The sequence below is a fragment of the Rana temporaria genome, chromosome 6 (assembly GCF_905171775.1).
Source record: "Rana temporaria chromosome 6, aRanTem1.1, whole genome shotgun sequence".
In the NCBI taxonomy this organism is placed as follows: Eukaryota; Metazoa; Chordata; class Amphibia; order Anura; family Ranidae; genus Rana; species Rana temporaria.
The window spans coordinates 19,024,878-19,044,858 of NC_053494.1; the positions used below are offsets into that span (position 1 = coordinate 19,024,878).

The window sequence follows — 19,981 nt, forward strand, 5'->3', positions numbered from 1 at the left end:
GCATTTGCATACAAATCGTTTCAAAACGTTTCAGTGCAAATATTAAACTCACATTTACAAGCATAACACATAAAAACAAAAAATAAAAATAAAAATAAAAAGATCAAAACCTAATTTCGAAATAGAGGAGGAGGAGGAGGGTCGGTTTCTGGGAAAATAAAAAGGGAGAAAGAAGCTGTAGCCCCCTGACCACCAGAGTGCATTGGGGATTAGACTATTGTGCGAGTTCTTTTCTTGTCAAATCTGTTGTCAGAATCTATTTCACCGTAAAGATCCAAGGAAAGAACTTGGGGAGATAAAAAAAAAAAAAAGGCACTGGGGGTTATTTACTAAAGGCAAATCCACTGTGCACTACAAGTGCAAACTACTAGGCAGATTCAGAGCGAGTTACGCCGTCGTAACTCTGAATCTGCGCCGTCGTAAATTTAAAGCGGAGGTTCTGTGGGAAAACGTTTTTTTTTTTTTAAACACTAATCTGCTGCTTCTTTTCCCATAAAAGAATATTTTATAAAATATAGTGATGGACATTGCCATCTTAATTGTGGGCACTCTAAAGCCCTCCTGTTCCTTCTTCCGGGATGCGGCGAACGCTGATCTCCCAGCATTCACCGCGTAATCCCACGCATGTGCAGTGTCGACGGCGAGCCGCGCCGTCTACACTGCAGAGTTGCTATCACAACGGCCAGCGGCATCCTGAAAAGGACACGCCCCGCTGTGATAATTACAATAGGGGAAGATGTATCCGCCCTCCCTCATCATATGACGCGCTTTGCGAGTCATGTGACCCGCTTCCCGCGTCACATGACAGCCTAGCTAGCGCGAGACTATGGCGCCTAGCTATTTGAGATGGCCTGCACGTCACTCACAGGAGAACACACAGTCAGCTCCCAGAATGCAAAGAGCCGTCGGGGAATATAGCGACACGCCCACTCCCCGCTCGGCTGAAAACCAGGAAGTAGAGGAGATAAGAGGTAAGGGAGCATTTAAAAAAAAATAATTCAACGCTATCATCTGTAAATAGGGTTAAAGCTAGCAATGCTGAAAACTTCATTTTGAGGGTGAACCTCCGCTTTAAGCGTATTCTGGAAACCAGATACGCTTAAATTAGGCTAAGATACGAGCGGCGTAAGTCTCCTACGCCGTCGTATCTTAGGGTGCAATTTTTCCGCTGGCCGCTAGGTGGTGCTTCCGTTGAGTTCGGCGTAGAATATGTAAATGACTAGATACGCCAATTCACAAACGTACGTGCGCCCGTCGCAGTAAAGATACGCCGTTTCCGTAAGCTGCCCCTAGTTGGCCTAGTCAATGTTAAGTATGGCCGTCGTTCCCGCGCCGAAATTTGAAAATTTTACGTCGTTTGCGTAAGTCGTCCGTGAATGGGGCTGGACGTAATTTACGTTCACGTCGAAACCAATACGTCCTTGCGGCGTACTTTGGAGCAATGCACACTGGGATATGTACACAGACGGCCCATGCGCCGTTCGTAAAAAAAACGTCAATCACGTCGGGTCACCAATAATTTACATAAAACACGCCCCCTCATCCTCATTTGAATTAAGCGCGCTTACACCGGCCACATTTATGCTACGCCGCCGTAAGTTAGGAGGCAAGTGCTTTGTGAATACAGCACTTGCCTCTCTGACTTATGGCGGCGTAGCGTAAATACGATACGCTACGCCGCCGGAAAGATGCACCGCCGTACCTGAATCTAGGTGTAAAAGTGTTGCACTTGGAAGTGCAGTCGCTGTAGATCCGAGGGGGCACATGCAAAGAAAATAAAAAACAGCATTTAGCTTTCACATGATTGGATAATAAAATCAGCAGAGCTTCCCCTCATTTCAGATCTATCCCTCAGATTAACAGCGACTGCATTTCCAAGTGCACTTTCAGTGCAACTTCAAGTGCACTTTACACTTGTAGTGCAAAGTGGATTTGCCTTTTGTAAATAACCCCCCATTGTCAACTTACCTGTTCTTGGCAAAGTGACGATGTTTATGGAAAGCCCAGCCCTGACCATCTTCTACACACCTTTCCGGCACTCCTTTTCCGCAGCCGCTACCAAAATACCCAGCGCTGGCTGCTGGCAGAGCTCTCAGAGGGCAGTGACTTCACTCCTGAGTAAGGATGAGCTCTGGCGTGTTCGTATGCTACACGTGCAGAGCCCGCCAGGAAGTGTGCACGGCACTGCGCTAATCACAGCCAGGGAGACATTTCCCGATCTCTGCAGCCGAGCATTGGGACAATGTCTCCCTGGCTGTGATTAGCGCAGCGCCGTGCACACTTCCTGGCGGGCTCTGCACGTGTAGCATACGAACACGCCAGAGCTCATCCTTACTCCTGAGTTTGGCTGCTAGGCACAAGCACTGCATAACGCAAGGAGGTCACATACTACATCATACCCGTTGCAAGCGCCAAGTATTTTGCAGTGATGACCCCAGTAGAAGGAGCTATGGGGGGTGTCACTGGATAGAAGAGTATAAAGTGGTGGTGGTGGGGTTACAATACTACTTTGCCCTGAATAAGCAAGGGGACAGTGCCACTTTTAAAAGATGCAAATCATGATCTGTATGACAATAGCCTGTAAATCAGGGGTTTCACACTGGCGGCCCTCCAGCTGTTGCGAAACTACAAGTCCCATCATGCCTCTGCCTGTGGGAGTCATGCTTGTAACGGACAGGCCGCGTACACACGGTCGTTCCAAACCGATGAGAATGGTCCGACGGGCCATTTCCATCGGTTCACCGCTGAAGTGGCCCGATGTGCGTACACACCATCGTTCCAAAAACCGATCGGGTCAGAACGCGGTGACGTAAAACACACGACGTGCTGAATAAAACGAAGTTCAATGCTTCCAAGCATGCGTCGACTTGATTCTGAGCATGCGCGGGTTTTGAACCGATGCTTTCTGTACCAACCATCGGTTTGGACCGATCGGGCAGCGGTCCATCGGTTCGGTTTTGAAGCATGTTTTAAAATTTTGGACCGAAGGAAAACAGACCAATGGGCTATACACAGGCCCATCAGAACCCGACAGGCAAAGCAAGAATTTGCCTGGGGCCCCGAGCTGGCCAGGGGCCCCAGCAGGGAAGGCCCTTGCCGCACCGCTGCGTCCTCCTGCAGTCCGGTTGGCCGTGTACCATAACCACGCGATACAGGAAATCAGGTTCCTGTTCCCGGCCGGACTGACAGGAAGTGCACACACTGAGTGTTCACTTCCTTTCAGTCCGGCCCCGGGAACAGCAAACTGAATCTCCTGTTCTGCGCGGTAATGTTACACGGCCGACCGGACTGCAGGAGGACGCAGCGATGCAGCAAGGGCCCTCCCTGCTGGGGCCCCTGTGCGGCCCCCAAATTTCTTCAAACGGCCCTGGCTATACACACCGTCGGTTTGGACCGATGAAACTGAACCTCGGTCCATTCTCATCGGTTTTGTCCGAACGTGTGTACGCGACCTCAGTCTTGCAATGCCTCATGGGACTTGTAGTTTCACAACAGCTGGAGCGCCACCAATTTGAGACCCCCTGCTGTAAATAAAGGGCACCTGTTGGGTTCAGAGAAGCAGCCATCTTGTGCATTTATAACCAAGGTGCCTCAAGCCCGAGTGTCTGCCGTTTCTTGGGCCTTCGCATAGACAGGAGGAGTTATTCGTCCTTTTTGGTCTGATCAGGTGACATTTCAATGCTTATGGGCAAGACTGACCTCTCTCAAGAGGAAGAGGAATCACACAGGTTAGAAGACCTGTTCCAACAACTCATTTTTGCCCACCTGGAGATTAGAGGCGGAGCCAGGAGACCAGCGCCAGAAGGCTATGCCGTCATGTCTGAACCCCCCTCCGAGGTCTCTTGGTCCCTCTAAATTGGAAAATAATCCAGGTCACAAAGTGGCTGCCTCCCTCAAACAGGCAAGGAGCAGGGGCCCTTTAAAAAAAAAAAAAAAAATCTGCAAATTTAAATGTAATATATCTGTAACAATGGATTCAAGTGATCCAGCACCAGGACATGATTATTTGAACACTGTAGGACAGCGTTCTAGATCTAAAAAATTCCAGCGCAAGCGAAATGCGGTCCTGCAACATGTTTGAATATTCAGACACAGACAGCCTGCACTAGATCTGAATTTTCTAACGGCAGCAGATCTGTACACACAAAGCCAGGCGGTAGTCCCTGCGCCAAAATGTAATTATCCTAACAGTTAAGCCCTTTGATGTCAGAAGAAGTGTAAACCAAGAAGGGGCTCTGACAATAAAAGGTCTTGTCATGTATGCCTTGGCCACACGAGTTTCAATGTCCTTCAGGAGGCGGCTTCAAGTCTGGCAGTGCTACAAGTTCACAGAACCGGTAACGTCTGTTCCGAGGAAAGAAGGTGGAAGTGGTTAGAACTAGGGAAAGACATGATCACGTCTGTGCTAGGCATAGCTCTTCAAGGCCGTTTTTGCCAATCCGATAACGAGCGAGATCTTTCCTAGTGACCAAACCAACAACCTGCATGGTTAGAGAAAGGAGAGAATGAGTTAGGCAGTTCTGGTTGGGAAAAAAAAAATAAAAAAAATCCTTAAGTAGTAAAATGTACTGTTTATAGATAGTTAATAACCAGAAAGATACCTAAGGAATATTGTTGGAACTCAGAAAAAACAAGCAATTTGAAAAAACATTTTTGTATTTAGACTTATGTCATACTAGTGATCCTGTCACTGGCAGCAACCTGCAGGCCATACTAGAGATCCCGTCAATGGCGGCAACCTGCAGGTCATACTAGTGATCCCGTCAATGGTGGCAACCTGGAGGTCATACTAGTGATCCCGTCAATGGCGGCAACCTGCATGCCATACTAGTGATCCTGTCACTGGCGGCAACCTGGAGGTCATACTAGTGATCCCGTCACTGGCAGCAACCTGCATGCCATACTAGTGATCCCGTCAATGGCGGCAACCTGCATGCCATACTAGTGATCCCGTCACTGGCGGCAACCTGGAGGTCATACTAGTGATCCCGTCACTGGCAGCAACCTGCATGCCATACTAGTGATCCCGTCAATGGCGGCAACCTGCAGGTCATACTAGTGATCCCGTCAATGGCGGCAACCTGCATGTCATACTAGTGATCCCGTCACTGGCGGCAACCTGCAGGTCATACTAGTGATCCCGTCAATGGCGGCAACCTGCAGGTCATACTAGTGATCCCGTCAATGGCGGCAACCTGCAGGTCATACTAGTGATCTCGTCACTGGCGGCAACCTGCAGGTCATACTAGTGATCCCGTCAATGGCGGCAACCTGCAGGTCATACTAGTGATCCCGTCACTGGCGGCAACCTGCAGGTCATACTAGTGATCCCGTCAATGGCGGCAACCTGCAGGTCATACTAGTGATCCCGTCAATGGCGGCAACCTGCAAGGCCATACTAGTGATCCTGTCACTGGCGGCAACCTGCAGGTCATACTAGTGATCCCGTCAATGGCGGCAACCTGCAGGTCATACTAGTGATCCCGTCACTGGCGGCAACCTGCAAGGCCATACTAGTGATCCTGTCACTGGCGGCAACCTGCAGGTCATACTAGTGATCCCGTCAATGGCGGCAACCTGCAGGTCATACTAGTGATCCCGTCAATGGCGGCAACCTGCAAGGCCATACTAGTGATCCTGTCACTGGCGGCAACCTGCAGGTCATACTAGTGATCCCGTCAATGGCGGCAACCTGCAGGTCATACTAGTGATCCCGTCACTGGCGGCAACCTGCAAGGCCATACTAGTGATCCTGTCACTGGCGGCAACCTGCAGGTCATACTAGTGATCCCGTCAATGGCGGCAACCTGCAGGTCATACTAGTGATCTCGTCACTGGCGGCAACCTGCAGGTCATACTAGTGATCCCGTCAATGGCGGCAACCTGCAGGTCATACTAGTGATCCCGTCACTGGCGGCAACCTGCAGGTCATACTAGTGATCCCGTCAATGGCGGCAACCTGCAGGTCATACTAGTGATCCCGTCAATGGCGGCAACCTGCAAGGCCATACTAGTGATCCTGTCACTGGCGGCAACCTGCAGGTCATACTAGTGATCCCGTCAATGGCGGCAACCTGCAGGTCATACTAGTGATCCCGTCACTGGCGGCAACCTGCAAGGCCATACTAGTGATCCTGTCACTGGCAGCAACCTGCAGGTCATACTAGTGATCCCGTCAATGGCGGCAACCTGCAGGTCATACTAGTGATCCCGTCAATGGCGGCAACCTGCATGTCATACTAGTGATCCTGTCAATGGTGACAACCTGCATGCCATACTAGTGATCCCGTCAATGGCGGCAACCTGCATGTCATACTAGTGATCCTGTCAATGGTGGCAACCTGCATGTCATACTAGTGATCCTGTCAATGGTGACAACCTGCATGCCATACTAGTGATCATGTCAATGGCGGCAACCTGCATGCCATACTAGTGATCCTGTCACTAGGGACAACCTGCATGCCACCAACTGCAATGTCATCCGCTCTTCTCATTTCCAGAAACCTCACCTGCAATATTTTCTAGAAAATGTGTTAGAATATGAACAAATAAATGGTGCGCTTACTCTATTATGACTGTCTACCACAACCAGATGCCGCAGTCCGAGCGCACGGAACAGCTTGAACACGCGCGGTAATGATGCTTCCTGTGAATTACATACACACAGTGATTAGAACACATACATTGATTTGCATTAATATCATCGATTGTTGTGGGCAATACATGTAGTATCTGTGTTTTACTAGATTTTGCAATAAGCTCCCAGGCACACATTGATATTTCAGGTTTGTGTGGACACTGGCCTAATGAATACATTTTATTTGGTCAGGCTCTCCAGTAACAAGATCTCGGTACCAGAATTTCCACTTCTGTCTAGCTACGGTGATCATAGGAAAGCCCGAAGATGGTGTCCTGCCTTTATGGACGCCATCACTACTCATGTAGAGGAAGGCCCATTGTGATTGAACAATGGTACATTCCTTAGAGCCTATTCACATGGGCGATTCGTCAGGCGACTCAGCCGCCTAACAAGTCGCGTCCCATTCTATTCAATAGAACCGTTCCAATAGGAGCGACGCAAGTCGCTCCGACTTAGAAAAAGGTTCTTGTACGACTTCGGGGGCGACTTGCATTGACTTCTATACATAAGTCATTTTGCAAGTCGCCTCTGAATTCATCTTCAGGACGCCTTGCCGAGTCGCCCCCGAAGTTGTGACGCCCCAGTGTGAACCGGCTCTTATGGCTGCATTCACACCTGAGCGTTGGTTGTTCGGTCGTTTTTTTCCGGCGTTTTGTCGCGCGTATTCATGCTTATTTGCGCGTTTGCATACAGCGTCGTCCGACGTTTTTGTACTTCGACGTTTTTTATTTTAGTCAATAGGAAAAATGATCATCTTTTCATCACTTATTGCTATGTTGGTAGATTTTTTTAATCTTCTGCCTGGATGAAAAGTTATATTGATTAAAGCGACGAAACGCCCGTAGCAAACGCTACACAAGAAAGCCTGACCATCATCACCCCACCTTGGGGTTCAGGGGGAGAATAAAATGTGTACACACAAATAAAATAGCAGATTAAATGGACCTACCTGGGGCACAGTGTAAGGTGTGGGGTTCATGAACTCCGAGAGATCCATCAGGCAATCCCGCTCGTCCTGCGACACATGTATAGATTGGATCGGTGGGAAGCGAGGGTAGGCATCTCTAAAGTCCTTCAGCTTTAAGCTCCTTAGACTTGGGCTCATGCTCTCTCTTTCTACAAACACCTACAGAGAAGGGGATAGAGTAACCTCATTTAGGGAGGAAAAACACACCACAAAAGCACACATTGCAGTAAGATATAACCAGGTAAAATTATATTTAAAAAAAAACACGGCCCCAGTGTAAAGTGTGCAAGTTTGACAGTCCTGTGCAATCGATCCACCTATGACAGGCTGATTGTACCAATGTTGATTCATCAATTGACTTGGGTACAACCAGCCTGTCAGTTATTACATGCTGGTGGCTACTAACAGTAATAATGTTCTGCTTGCCAGAAAGGCGCCCACTTTAGGCAATCCAGTGTGATGTAACAGAGGGGCTTGCAGCATACCTTATGTTTGAGAAGAACGATCAGCTGGGATCTCAGGATCAGACCACACAATCGTGGTGGCTGTAAAAAAAAAAAAGAAAAAGGGAAGAAGAGGCAAAGACTGTAAGCAAAGGAAAACCATATTGCAGCACCTGACCCCATTAAAAGGGCCACACATAATACAGAGTATAAATTATGCCCCAGGAGACTTCCAGAGCCTGTAGAAGTTACAGAGACCCAAAGACAATGGAGGCATTGCACTACTTAACTTGTGGCTTTACTACCTGGCCGTCCAGCTACAGCACCTCCGCACTGGCCTGCAGACCAACGTGCCAGGCTCTTCCTCCTGCAAGGATTCCACTCTTGCCATAGCCCTGTTTTTCACTAAATCCCGGGAAATACTGGGTGGGTTGGAATCCTCTAGTTTCCGTGAATCCAATAAGCTCCATCCTACTTATGTATTGATGCATCAGGTCCAAAATAAAGTTAAAACAGCTAGAAAGGGTTCAGGGCTTTACTAGCTATGCTCCCATTTGGCACAATTAAGCCATCCCTGAACTGGCCAAACTTCAGCCTGCACCTAGGTGGCGAGTGAAAGGCCTCAAACATTTACATCATATATTTCAGGCGGGTGCCCCCTTTCCTTTTCAGGAGTTGCAGGCTAGGTTCCACCTCCCGAACTTAATGCATTTTAACCACTTGCCGCCGTCAGTATACTGCAGCAGCTCGGCATCCCCCCCGCCAGCCGTCGTAGCTGTACATCGGCTCCAAGCAGAATAGCAGGCGAGCGCCCCCCGCTCCACTGCGGGGGTGACAATGCTTGTGACAGCCAATCGCAGGCAAGGGAGAAAGAACAGGGACACGCGCGCGCGTGCGCGTGTGTGTATATATATAAACCTACACATCTCTGTTCTGCGAGAAGATGCAAATCGTGGTTCCCATCTATTAGGAACTCATGATCTGTCATCTTCTATAGTGAGTCCTCTCCCACCACAATTAGAACACACACTAGGGAACACAGTTAACTTAGCCCCTTCCCTGCCAGTGAAATTTTTACAGTAATCAGTGCATTTTTAATAGCACTGATCGCTGTATGGCAATGGTCCTAAAAATGTGTTAAAAGTGTCCGATGTGTCCGCCATAGAAAAAAAGCAGCAGATCGCCGCCAATAGGCTGCTTTCACACTGAGGCGCTACAGCGCTCCAAAAAGCGCCTGCAAACCCCAGAGGGCTTTCACACGGGAGCGTTGCGCTTGCAGGACGTTAAAAAAAGTCCTGCTAGCCGCATCTTTGAGGCGCTGTAGAAGCGGTGTACACCAGATTTTCGGTATGCTATATTTTGCCAGGACTATTATTATTGCGTTACTCCCTTGTATATGCTCATTGTATCACGTCACGCTCTTTGCTAGAATTGTGTGCTCTGGATGACTTTGTTACACTCAAACCTTCTTCTTGATTTAAAAAAAATAAAAAGATCACCACACAGTGGTCTGTCCTCACCGGTCCTGAATCATTTTCTACAACTGGGAATCCATTGTGGTTTGATGTAGTGTCGCTCAGGATGTCCACAATGATGCCCACTTTCTCTCTCCGTCGCAGACAGGTGACCGGTGTGCTCATTATCTCCCTAAAAAAAAAAAAAAAAAGAAAGAAAAGAAGAAATGAATAAACATAGCGATACAAAACAGGAAGTAATCTGTGCTGACAGCCGAAAGCAGTGATGGGGAACCTTGGCATCCCAGATGTTTTGGAACTACATTTCCCATGATGCTCAACTGGGAAGTCTCCGTTTTTGCCCATGTACCTATGCTGCTCGCCGTCAACACTGCACATGCGCGGGATAGAGCGGTGAATGCTGGGACATCAGCATTCACCGCATCCCTGAAGGATTTGCTTGTGGGCTTCAGAGCGCCCACAAGCAAGATGGAAGCCTCCAGAGAATATTTGTATAAGTTATGTTTTGCGGCAGAAAGACATTGCGGGGGCCTACGAAATAAGGACATGTGAGTACAAGAAAAACTGTGGGATGAGCGGAAGATGCATATAAAAAAAAAAAAAACACACACACACACACACACACACACACACACACACACACACACACACACACACACACCTTTATATATATATTACTTTAAGTGGAAATCAATTTCAACAGGAAGATGACTATGCAGATTCCCTTAACATCCACACTGTACAAAGCCCCATTCTATTATTTGTTAAGGAAAATTTCAAGCTTGCTAAACCTCAGCGTTTCCAATTGGGCAGAATCAGCAGTACATCATCAGATACAGCCGAGAGAAAGTCAAATATTCTGAAAGCCAAACCACAAATCACCAGAACAGAAACAGTTTTCTGCGAATTATATCTCTGATGAGATAAAAAAAACCGGCCTCAAAACTCTAGAAAAAGTGTGCTCCCCCCCCCCCCCCCCCCAACTTACTTCATGTTACATAGTATTACGCTTTTATAGTGTGATATATTAGATGGTCTTAAAGGGGATGTAAAGTAAAATTATTAGTGCTACCAACTGACTGACCCCCCCCACACACACACACAAAAATTCCACTGCCCGCCACTGATGGAAGGGGTAGTGTGTCTATTATAAAACTGTCAAGCAACATTTTTACCTGCGCCATTTTAGATTACAGGTATTGTGGGTGTTTCTTTATGCTCCCATAACAACCACGCCCCCCCCCCCCCCCCCCCAACACAAAAAACAGTGAAACACCTTTGAAGTGGTAATTATCTATGTGATTTCTGCCATACAAGACTCTGTAAAAGAAACCTCCCCCAATCATCCCATGTCTGTCTTATTCCCCAGGATCTCTGTACATACCTGGCAGTGAGAGAATGAGAAGTGCTTGGAGCTTCCCAGTGTAAGAATGGGACACTCTGCAGCTTGATGTGGAGATCATACAGACCCTGAGAGACAGGACAACACAAGGGGGGTCACCAATATCTCACATGGACGTCAAGTAAAACAAAAAAAGTAGTATCGGATCTAATCCTCACCTCAACAAAAAAATCTCCAACTATTTTTGCTGTTATGAGAACAAGCATGATAGGAAAACCGTAGGTGACATTTCCGGTGGCTTCAACCATGATGACTGTTAAGCTCAGTGTCATACGTACTATGCCACCTGTGGAGGACAAGAGGGCATGGAAATTAGACTAGAACATGACCACCAAAAAAATAAATAATTACATTTACACAATCAATACATACACACACCATAACCTCCAATATTAAATCTTAACATATTCTTCTGCCCCACCCAATGCTTCAGAAAAGATTGGCAGTGCTAAATTTTAAATGCAGATGCATACAAAATAAAAACTCAAATGCAACGCTGTATTCAATATAACATTAAATGCATTTTTTATTTATTTTTTGCAAATACCAGAATTCAAAGCATTTGTAAATGCATGCATTTTTCTTTTAACCTCAAAGATTCAACCCCTTCATGACTAGGCCATTTTTTTGCGATGGGGCACTGCGTTAGGCTGCTTTCACATTGCAGCGTGGAGCCGCGGTGACGGTATAGCCACGCTATTTGTCGTATTTACCGCGATATTCGGGCGCTAGCGGTGAGGTTTTAACAGTGAGGTTTTAACCCCCGCTAGCGGCCGAAAAAGGGTTAATACCGCCCGCGTTGCGGGCGGTATTACCGCGCTTTCCCATTGATTTCAATGGGAAGGCGCGGTATAGGAGCGGTGAACACAACGCTCCTATACCGCGGTAAAGATGCGGCTAGCAGGACTTTTGGTGCACTCCTGCTAGTGCACCGCTTCAATGTGAAAGCCTTTGGGCTTTCACATTCAACACTGCAGGGCATGATTTTTCATGCGGTATAGCAGCGCTATTTTTAGCGCTGTACCGCATGAAAAACGCCCCAGTGTGCAAGGGGCTTTACTTTAATTGACAATTGCACGGTCGTGCGACGCAGTACCCAAATAAAACTTATGTCAAACCCCCCCAATAGAGCTTTCTTTTGGTGGTATTTGATCGCCAATGTTTATTTTGGCGCTATAAACAAAAAAAAGTAGTGACAATTTTGAACACATATTCATAAAATATTTAAAATAAAAAATAATGTACAAGATAACTTTTCTTAGGCACCGATATGGGATGTTGATATGAAGTAAAAAAAGAGAGATATATATATATATATATATATATATATATATATATATATATATATATATATATATATATATATAGACATACATACACACATGCAACATATGGAAATGAAATATTAAGGATCTGATTATTATACTTGGAGATTTTGATCCCAATATATGGGAAAGAGTTTGCTGGATCCTGAATCAAACATCTAAAGTATGTCGTTCCTTGTTTTTGGCTGATTTTCTGGATTATTAAAACAAAAAAAACACAACATGACTAGACCCAAGAGGGTCTTTGTTTGAGGTGAGCAGGCATTGCACACAGAGGTGGTGGTGACTATTCTTATTCTTTTTATCACCTGCACTCTCCAGAGTGTGTCACAGAATTTGGAGACATTGGAATTCACGTTCATCACTGAAGTTTTTATTTTCCATCTGTTTTGCACAACAATTTATAATTTTATTTTTTATTATTTTTATATATTGCATCATGTATTGTATTATTCTTTTGGGTTTAGTGAACTATTTTTTTTTTTATATATAAAATAAAAAAACAACAACATGTTATACTTACTTGCTCCATGCAATAGTATTACACATGGTGGCCCCCGATCCTCCTTTTCTCAGATCCCCTGCCGGAGCTTTTGGTTTCTGCTCTTCTCATGTGCCACCATAGGAAGCTGCTTCCTATGGTGGCACACCTGCGGCCTCGATCCTGAGCCGGGCTGTCTGCGTCTATAGACACAAACAGCTAGGATCACAGGATTTCGCTGACCGCTGAGGGAGCACATTTTTAGTTGTTGCTGTAAAATGTGTAAGTCATGACCTTAAATGAACATGCTCACCTAGCTGTGCTGCTGCTCCCATCAGAGCATACTTCCCAGGATCGGCCCATGCCTACAGGAGACAAAAAAAAAAAAGGAGGATTATGACATTTCCGTACTACAGAAAATTCAGGCTGTTGAAAAACTGCCATAGTTTTCCTGTGGAGTTTTAAATTTGAGCTCTTGCTTGTAGCCCGCTGCTTGATCCTAGCATAGAGAATAGAATATGGAAATAACATTGGGAAATAATAAACTGGTTGTAAGAAACAAAAGGGTCCATTTCCTGGTCTGCTCTGCACATGCAATCCTGTTAAATATCAGAGGAGGAGGAGTATGCACAATGCCCCCTTGCAGTATGCACAATGCCCCCTTGCAGTTCTGTTTAGGGATCGCCAACATTGCTACAGCACGCTGCTTGCCGTTACCACGGAAGGAGCAGACAGGCTTTACTTGCCTCCTCCGACCCCACTGACATCCTCTTATATTACAGGAGCATAAGCAATGACCAAGGAGTTCTCCCACCAACCACAAACCCATGTAGGAATAGACAGACATCGGGTACACTGCAGATCCCTCACCCTGGCTGCTGATTTCTTGGAATAAAAGTTTATCAACAGTTTTGAAAAGGTCATTCCCTTATCCGACCACCAGAGGGAGGTATTACAAAAGCAGTAATAAGCATACTGGCCCGGATTCAGAAAGAAGATACAACGGCGTATCTCCTGATACGCCGTCGTATCTCTGAGTCCGGCCGTCGTATCTATGCGCCCGATTCATAGAATCAGGTTCCGCATAGATATCCCTGAGATCCGACAGGTGTAAGTGACTTACACCGTCGGATCTTAGGCTGCAATCTCACGCTGGCCGCTAGGTGGCGCTTCCGTTTGTATACGCGAGGAATATGCAAATGAGGAGTTACGCCGATTAAGAAACGAACGACCGTCCGGCGCTTTTTTTTTATGTTGTTTGCGGTCGGCTTTTTCCGGCATATAGTTACCCCTGCTATATGCGGCGTAGCTAATGTTAAGTATGGCCGTCGTTCCCGCGACGAGTTTTGATTTTTTTTTACGTCGTTTGCTTAAGTCGTTCGCGAATACGGATGGACGTAATTTACGTTCACGTCGAAACCAATGACATCCTAGCGACGTCATTTAGAGCAATGCACGCTGGGAAATTTTACGGACGGCGCATGTGCAGTTCGTTCGGCGCGGGGATGCGTCCGATTTTAATTTTACACGCCCCCTACCCGCGGAATTTGAATTCCGCCGGGGGATTTACGATACGCCGCCGCAAGTTTACAGGCAAGTGCTTTCTGAATAAAGCACTTGCCTCATAAACTTGCGGCGGCGTAACGTAAATCAGATAGGTTACGCGGATCTAAAGATCAGCTCACCTATCTGAATCTAGCCCACTGGTTACTACTCATCATAGACCTAAATGATTTCCAGTATGCCATGGACAATGACCTCTGAAGATTCTAGAGCAGTGATGGCGAACCTTGGCACCCCAGATGTTTTGGAACTACATTTCCCATGATGCTCTAGCACACTGCAGTGTTGTTGAGCATTATGGGAAATTAAGTTCCAAAACATCTGTGGTGCCAATGTTTACCATCACTGACCTAGAGCAACTCATACAATTTACAGTAAAACCTTGGTTTGCAAGCATAATTCGTTCCAGAAACATGCTTGTAATCCAAAGCACTTGTATATCAAAGCATTTTTACAGGGTATGAGAAGAGAAGCGCCTCTAAGTGTAGATAAATGTTGTACCTTCATTAAATGTAACCATATTGCTACACAAGAGGCTCCTCTTCTTTTTTATAGTCAGTTGTGACATGACGCTACTCTTATATCAAGACATCGCTTGTATATCAAGGCAAAATTTATTAAAACATTTTGTTTGTCTTGCAAAACGCTCTCAAACCAAGTTACTCTCAAACCAAGGTTTTACTGTAATCCATGGAAAGGGGATTCTAAATGTTGTACCTTCATTAAATGTAACCATATTGCTACACTTAGAGGCGCCTCTCTTCTCTTTTATACTCTGGAGCTCCTGCTGGGTTTTGCTTCTAATCCCCTTGTGGAGGCTTCCATTTGTGGATGGACATTTTAGGGTTACACAACCTATCACATTGCTGTAATCTTTTTATATGGACTATAAACTAAAGGACCTATGAATACATGGTTATGGAACAAATCATTTGAGTTTCCATTATTTCTTATGGGAAAATTTGCTTTGATATACAAGTGCTTTGGATTACAAGCATGTTTCCGGAACGAATTATGCTCGCAATCCAAGGTTTTACTGTATGTTACTTAAAGCGGAGGTTCACACAAAAAGTGAACCTCCGCTTTTTGGATCCCTCCCCCCCTCCGGTGTCACATTTTACACCTTTCAGGGGGGAGGGGGGTGCAGATAACTGTCTGAGACAGGTATTTGCACCCACTTCCGGGTTCAGATCCCCACGGGGAATCCAGACTGGCACGTCACCCCCCCCCCCACGGTTCCCAGGAGAGAGCGGAGACCAGTGATGGCGCGCCGCGATCCTCGCGCATGTGCAGTAGGGAGTCAGGCAGTGAACCCGCAAGGCTTCCCTTCCTGATTCCCTCACAGAGGATGGCGGCAGAAGCAGGCGAGGACCAAGCGATTGCTCAGCCTCGGCTGCTGACATCGCGGGTGCACTCGACAGGTAAGTGTCCATTTTCTTTAAAAGTCAGCAGTATTTGTAGCTGCAGGCTTTTTAAAAAAAAAAAAAAAAAAAAGTTTGGCCGAACCTCCGCTTTAAAAGCGCCAAATGTCAAAAGGTGAAGTGAAGGTGCGCCCAACAGAAATTATAAAATAAAATAAAAACTTACGATAGTTTCAGTAGAAAAATTGGTCAGCAGGATTCCAAACAGTCGACCCCACGCAGCTCCGAGGAGGAGAGACGGGATAAAGACGCCTGCAGACACGGTCAAGCCGTACGTCCAACAGGCCAGGAAGAAATACAGCAACGTAAACAGGCCCAGCGTCTGGGGGTTAAAAGAACCTGCAGGGGGGGGGGGGGGGGGGGGGGGGGGGGGGGAATATGTACAATTTATTAAAGGATAACTCTGGACAAACAAAAACTTGCCCTTCAGCCCAGCTATAAACTTCTTCAGAAATCAGTCATTGAATATTCCTTTAAAAAAAAGGAAACCTTTGAAGACAGGAAGCTGTCATTTCCAGATCTGTCCGGAAGCATGCTTTTTCCAGGTCAGCTTTAGGCTGCATTCACACTGTAACGCCGCATACGCAGCATATTTTGCCGCGATTTGTTTAACTTTTATTTCTCACAAATTGTTTCCATTGCTTTGTATGGCCGAACGCCAATGCCGCCTGAAAAAAAGGGTCCGGGACTTGTTTTCAGGCGGCAGGCGTACGGCGTTTCGGCGTGAGATGTGAACCATCTCATAGACAGCAATGGAAATTCGCCCCTCCAGCATATTGAGCGTCGCGCTTCAGGCGTTTTGTCGCCTAGGTGTGAATGCAGCCTCAGGATTGGGTTTCAAAGTGTTACTAAACCCACAACAGTAATATCAGTCTGTATATGCAGTAAAGCACATTTGTTATACTCACTGAGGAACCTAAGGGGTTAATCCTTAACATTCCAAAGACATGCTGGTAGGTAATTGGATCCTGGTCAAATTGGCCCAGTATATATGTGTGTATGACTGTGTCCCAAGCGTGTCAAGATCCTACGGGGTAAATGACCGCACCAGCCAGGAAGACACTGGCTGCAAAAAGCGCCTAGAGGCGATTCAGTCCGCATGTGTAGCGCTATACAAGTCATTCATTCATTGTGTAAAAAGGCTGTTTGATCCCGTCTTCTCTGACCCCATCCATCTCCTGATAGAACAGAGCCTTGGGGGCGCTCTTGCACATGCTCAGTTTAGTGTGTACTGCTTTTTTTTTTTTATTCTTTTGGGAGGGTGCATGTGATCAGCACATGGCCAATCAGCACAGACAGAGGGTCAGGGGTCATGCAGCCTCATAGGACAGTCAGAGATGAAAGAAAACTCCTACAAGTTTTAACCAGTGCTTGACTGGACACGGATAGAAGTCACAAGACTGCTATATACCATTGAGGAGAAAGGGTATTTAGCAGTTTATAGTTAAAAATAAAATAATTGCATTTCCGTGTTCTATATACTGTGGGAGACCAGATATAGTGAATGTAGAGTTCTGGGTATAGTAACACTAACATTTCTATGTAGAATGGAAAATACCTATTTATATACACATGTGCATTCATGAGATTACTATATATATATATATATATATATATATATATATATATATATATATATATATATATATATATATATATATATATATATATATATATATATATATATATATATATATATATATATATATATATATACACACATACACACACACACACACACACACACACATACATATATATACATACACACACATACATTTTTTTTTTTATTATTATTTATAATCAAAAGAGGTACAGGCAGCCCATTACATCGCTTCTACTAACCATATGCATATTTAGTTTCTCATTGACCTCTCGTATTCACTTAGTCAATTTATACATAGAAAGGCACAGGCCATCAAATCCTCTACAAAATATGGGGCAAAAAATACATAATAAAATAAACTAAAACAGACACATCTCATAATATACACTTAGGGGCAGATCCACAAAGAGAGTACGCCGGCGTATCTACTGATACGCCGGCGTACTTTCAAATTTCCCACGTCGTATCTTTGTTTTGAATCCTCAAAACAAGATACGACGGCATCTGGGTTAGATCCGACAGGCTTACGTCTTCGTTCGCCTTCGGATCTTAGATGCAATTCTTCGGCGTCCGCTGGGTGGCGTTCCCGTCGTAATCCACGTCGAGTATGCAAATTAGCTATTTCCGACGATCCACGAACGTACGAGCGGCCGTCATATTCTTTTACGTCGTCTCTAGTCAGCTTTTTACGGCGTACAGTTAAAGCTGCTATATGGTGGCGTACGCAAATGTTAAGTATGGCCGTCGTTCCCGCATATAATTTGAAATTTTTTATTTTGTTTGCGTGAGTCATCCGTGAATCGGGCTGGACGTAATTTACGTCCACGTCAAAACAATGACGTCCTTGCGACGTCATTTAGCGCAATGCACGGCGGGAAATTTAGGGACGGCGCATGCGCAGTTCGTTCGGCGTGGGGACGCGCTTCATTTAAATGAAACACGCCCCCTACTCGCCGCATTTGAATTGCGCGCCATTACGCCGCGAGAGATACACTACGCCGCTGTAATTTACGGCGCAAATTCTTTGTGGATTCGAAGCTGGGAACAGTAAGTTACAGCGGCGTAGCGTATCTCACATATGCTGCGCCCATGCAATTGTTTGTGAATCTGCCCCCTTGATCTTCTCTAATTCCCACCTGCAATTATGAGATTACATTCACTTTATCAACATCTGAAAGCTGTCAGGTATAAGGAGCACACAGACTAAGCACTCACCAGCGGGATCATGAAAGAGCCTGCGTACACTGCTCTCCGGAGTGGTAAAGAAGGCCGATGCCATAGCATTGTATTGGCCATCTGGGCAAAAGAGCTGGAGGGGAAAAAAAAAAAACACTTCACTAAAAGGGATAAAAAAAACTTTTACAAACATTCCATATTTGCCTTCTCTGTGCTAAAGGGTTTGTCACAGAGCAGCCCCAATCCTCCTTTTCTGGGGTCCCCAGGTGGCGCTCCTCCGCATCGAGTGCCCCCACAAAGAGACGCTTTCCTTGGGGGGCACCCGTGCAGGCACGTTCCATTGACACAGACAGCCGGACTCTGCGTCACCCCCTGGCTCTCCTGTCACTGGATTTGATTGACAGCAGCGGGAGCCAATGGCTCCTGCCGCTAACACGCTATCCAATGAGGACTTGAGGCAGCAGCTGAAGGTTTTTCACCTTGATGAATAGAATGCATTAAGATGAAAAACCACAAGACTTTACAACTCCTTTAAGATGACCCACTTCCAAGTAATTGCAAACAGTCAGTGCATCTGGAAAATCTTTTACTGCTTCTATCATTTAGCAGGACACCATTATCTAAGCCAGAAATAATTTCAGTGTCACTGCCCTGCCTTCTGACCAGTAGGTCAGTGAGTGATAAAGACAGAGGGGCACCTACAGCATATAACATACATGAGAGGCCGATAGTCTACCTGCAATGTGTATTCACCAGAATTCTCCCGTAGTGGCTGGCAGTCAGAGGAAGAATAGATCAAAACAAAGGCGACAGTGGCCGTCACGGCGGCTACCAACATGGCCTCAATCACCTGATAGCAGCGACGATGTAAATACCTAAAGAAAGAAGAGTGTTTAGTTATGGAGTACAAAGCCCACACCATATTTTATACAGAAACAATGTGTAACGCCTTCCTGAGAAAATACGCGTATTTTCTTTTTTTTAATCCCGATTCGGTTTGCGAGTGTTGTCTTGCAAAACAAGCAGGATTCAAATAAACTGTTGGTAACCAGCATGTAAACACGGATGTCTCCGCTCCTGGCCGTGAGCAGGAGATGACGTCACCAAGGACTCTCCTCCTTTCCTTACGCGAAGAAGAGCCCTTGGTGACGTCATCTCCTGCACCAATTTGTTTTTATTTTTTTATGATCTTGGTGTTCCGGCACCTTTAAAGTCCACTCATTCCCAATTTTAAAATGTACGATTTCACAATACAGAGTAAAATGCTTAGGACGCACTCAATTCTATAAACAGCAATTTCAGAAGCACAGCAATTTTTCGTTTGGGTTAAACATGACTTTGTTCAGAGAACTTGACCCCCAAGACCTTTTCTGACACTTTTTGTTTACAATGTAACAATCATTTTTTTTTTTGCTAGAAAATTTCTTCAAAACCCAATTATAATATAGTTTTTTTGTTTTTTTAAAGCAGAGGCCCTAGAGA

The 19,981-nt window shown here is 45.7% G+C and overlaps 1 protein-coding gene across 1 annotated transcript in view; it reads right to left on the bottom strand.

Moving 5' to 3' along the window:
• Window positions 1-3,440: 3,440 nt before the first annotated feature.
• The window catches only part of CLCN7 (chloride voltage-gated channel 7), a 76,487-nt gene continuing 59,946 nt past the window's right edge, over window positions 3,441-19,981 (bottom strand). Inside the window, exons 15-25 of the mRNA XM_040356386.1 lie at window positions 19,236-19,374; window positions 18,539-18,632; window positions 15,884-16,056; window positions 13,047-13,098; window positions 11,086-11,213; window positions 10,910-10,995; window positions 9,571-9,697; window positions 8,093-8,152; window positions 7,590-7,766; window positions 6,566-6,646; window positions 3,441-4,481 (exon numbers count right to left, since the gene is read on the bottom strand). Coding sequence (XP_040212320.1) covers window positions 4,395-4,481; window positions 6,566-6,646; window positions 7,590-7,766; window positions 8,093-8,152; window positions 9,571-9,697; window positions 10,910-10,995; window positions 11,086-11,213; window positions 13,047-13,098; window positions 15,884-16,056; window positions 18,539-18,632; window positions 19,236-19,374 — 1,204 coding nt within the window. The 3' untranslated portion in view covers window positions 3,441-4,394. The remainder of the gene's footprint in view (window positions 4,482-6,565; window positions 6,647-7,589; window positions 7,767-8,092; window positions 8,153-9,570; window positions 9,698-10,909; window positions 10,996-11,085; window positions 11,214-13,046; window positions 13,099-15,883; window positions 16,057-18,538; window positions 18,633-19,235; window positions 19,375-19,981) is intronic.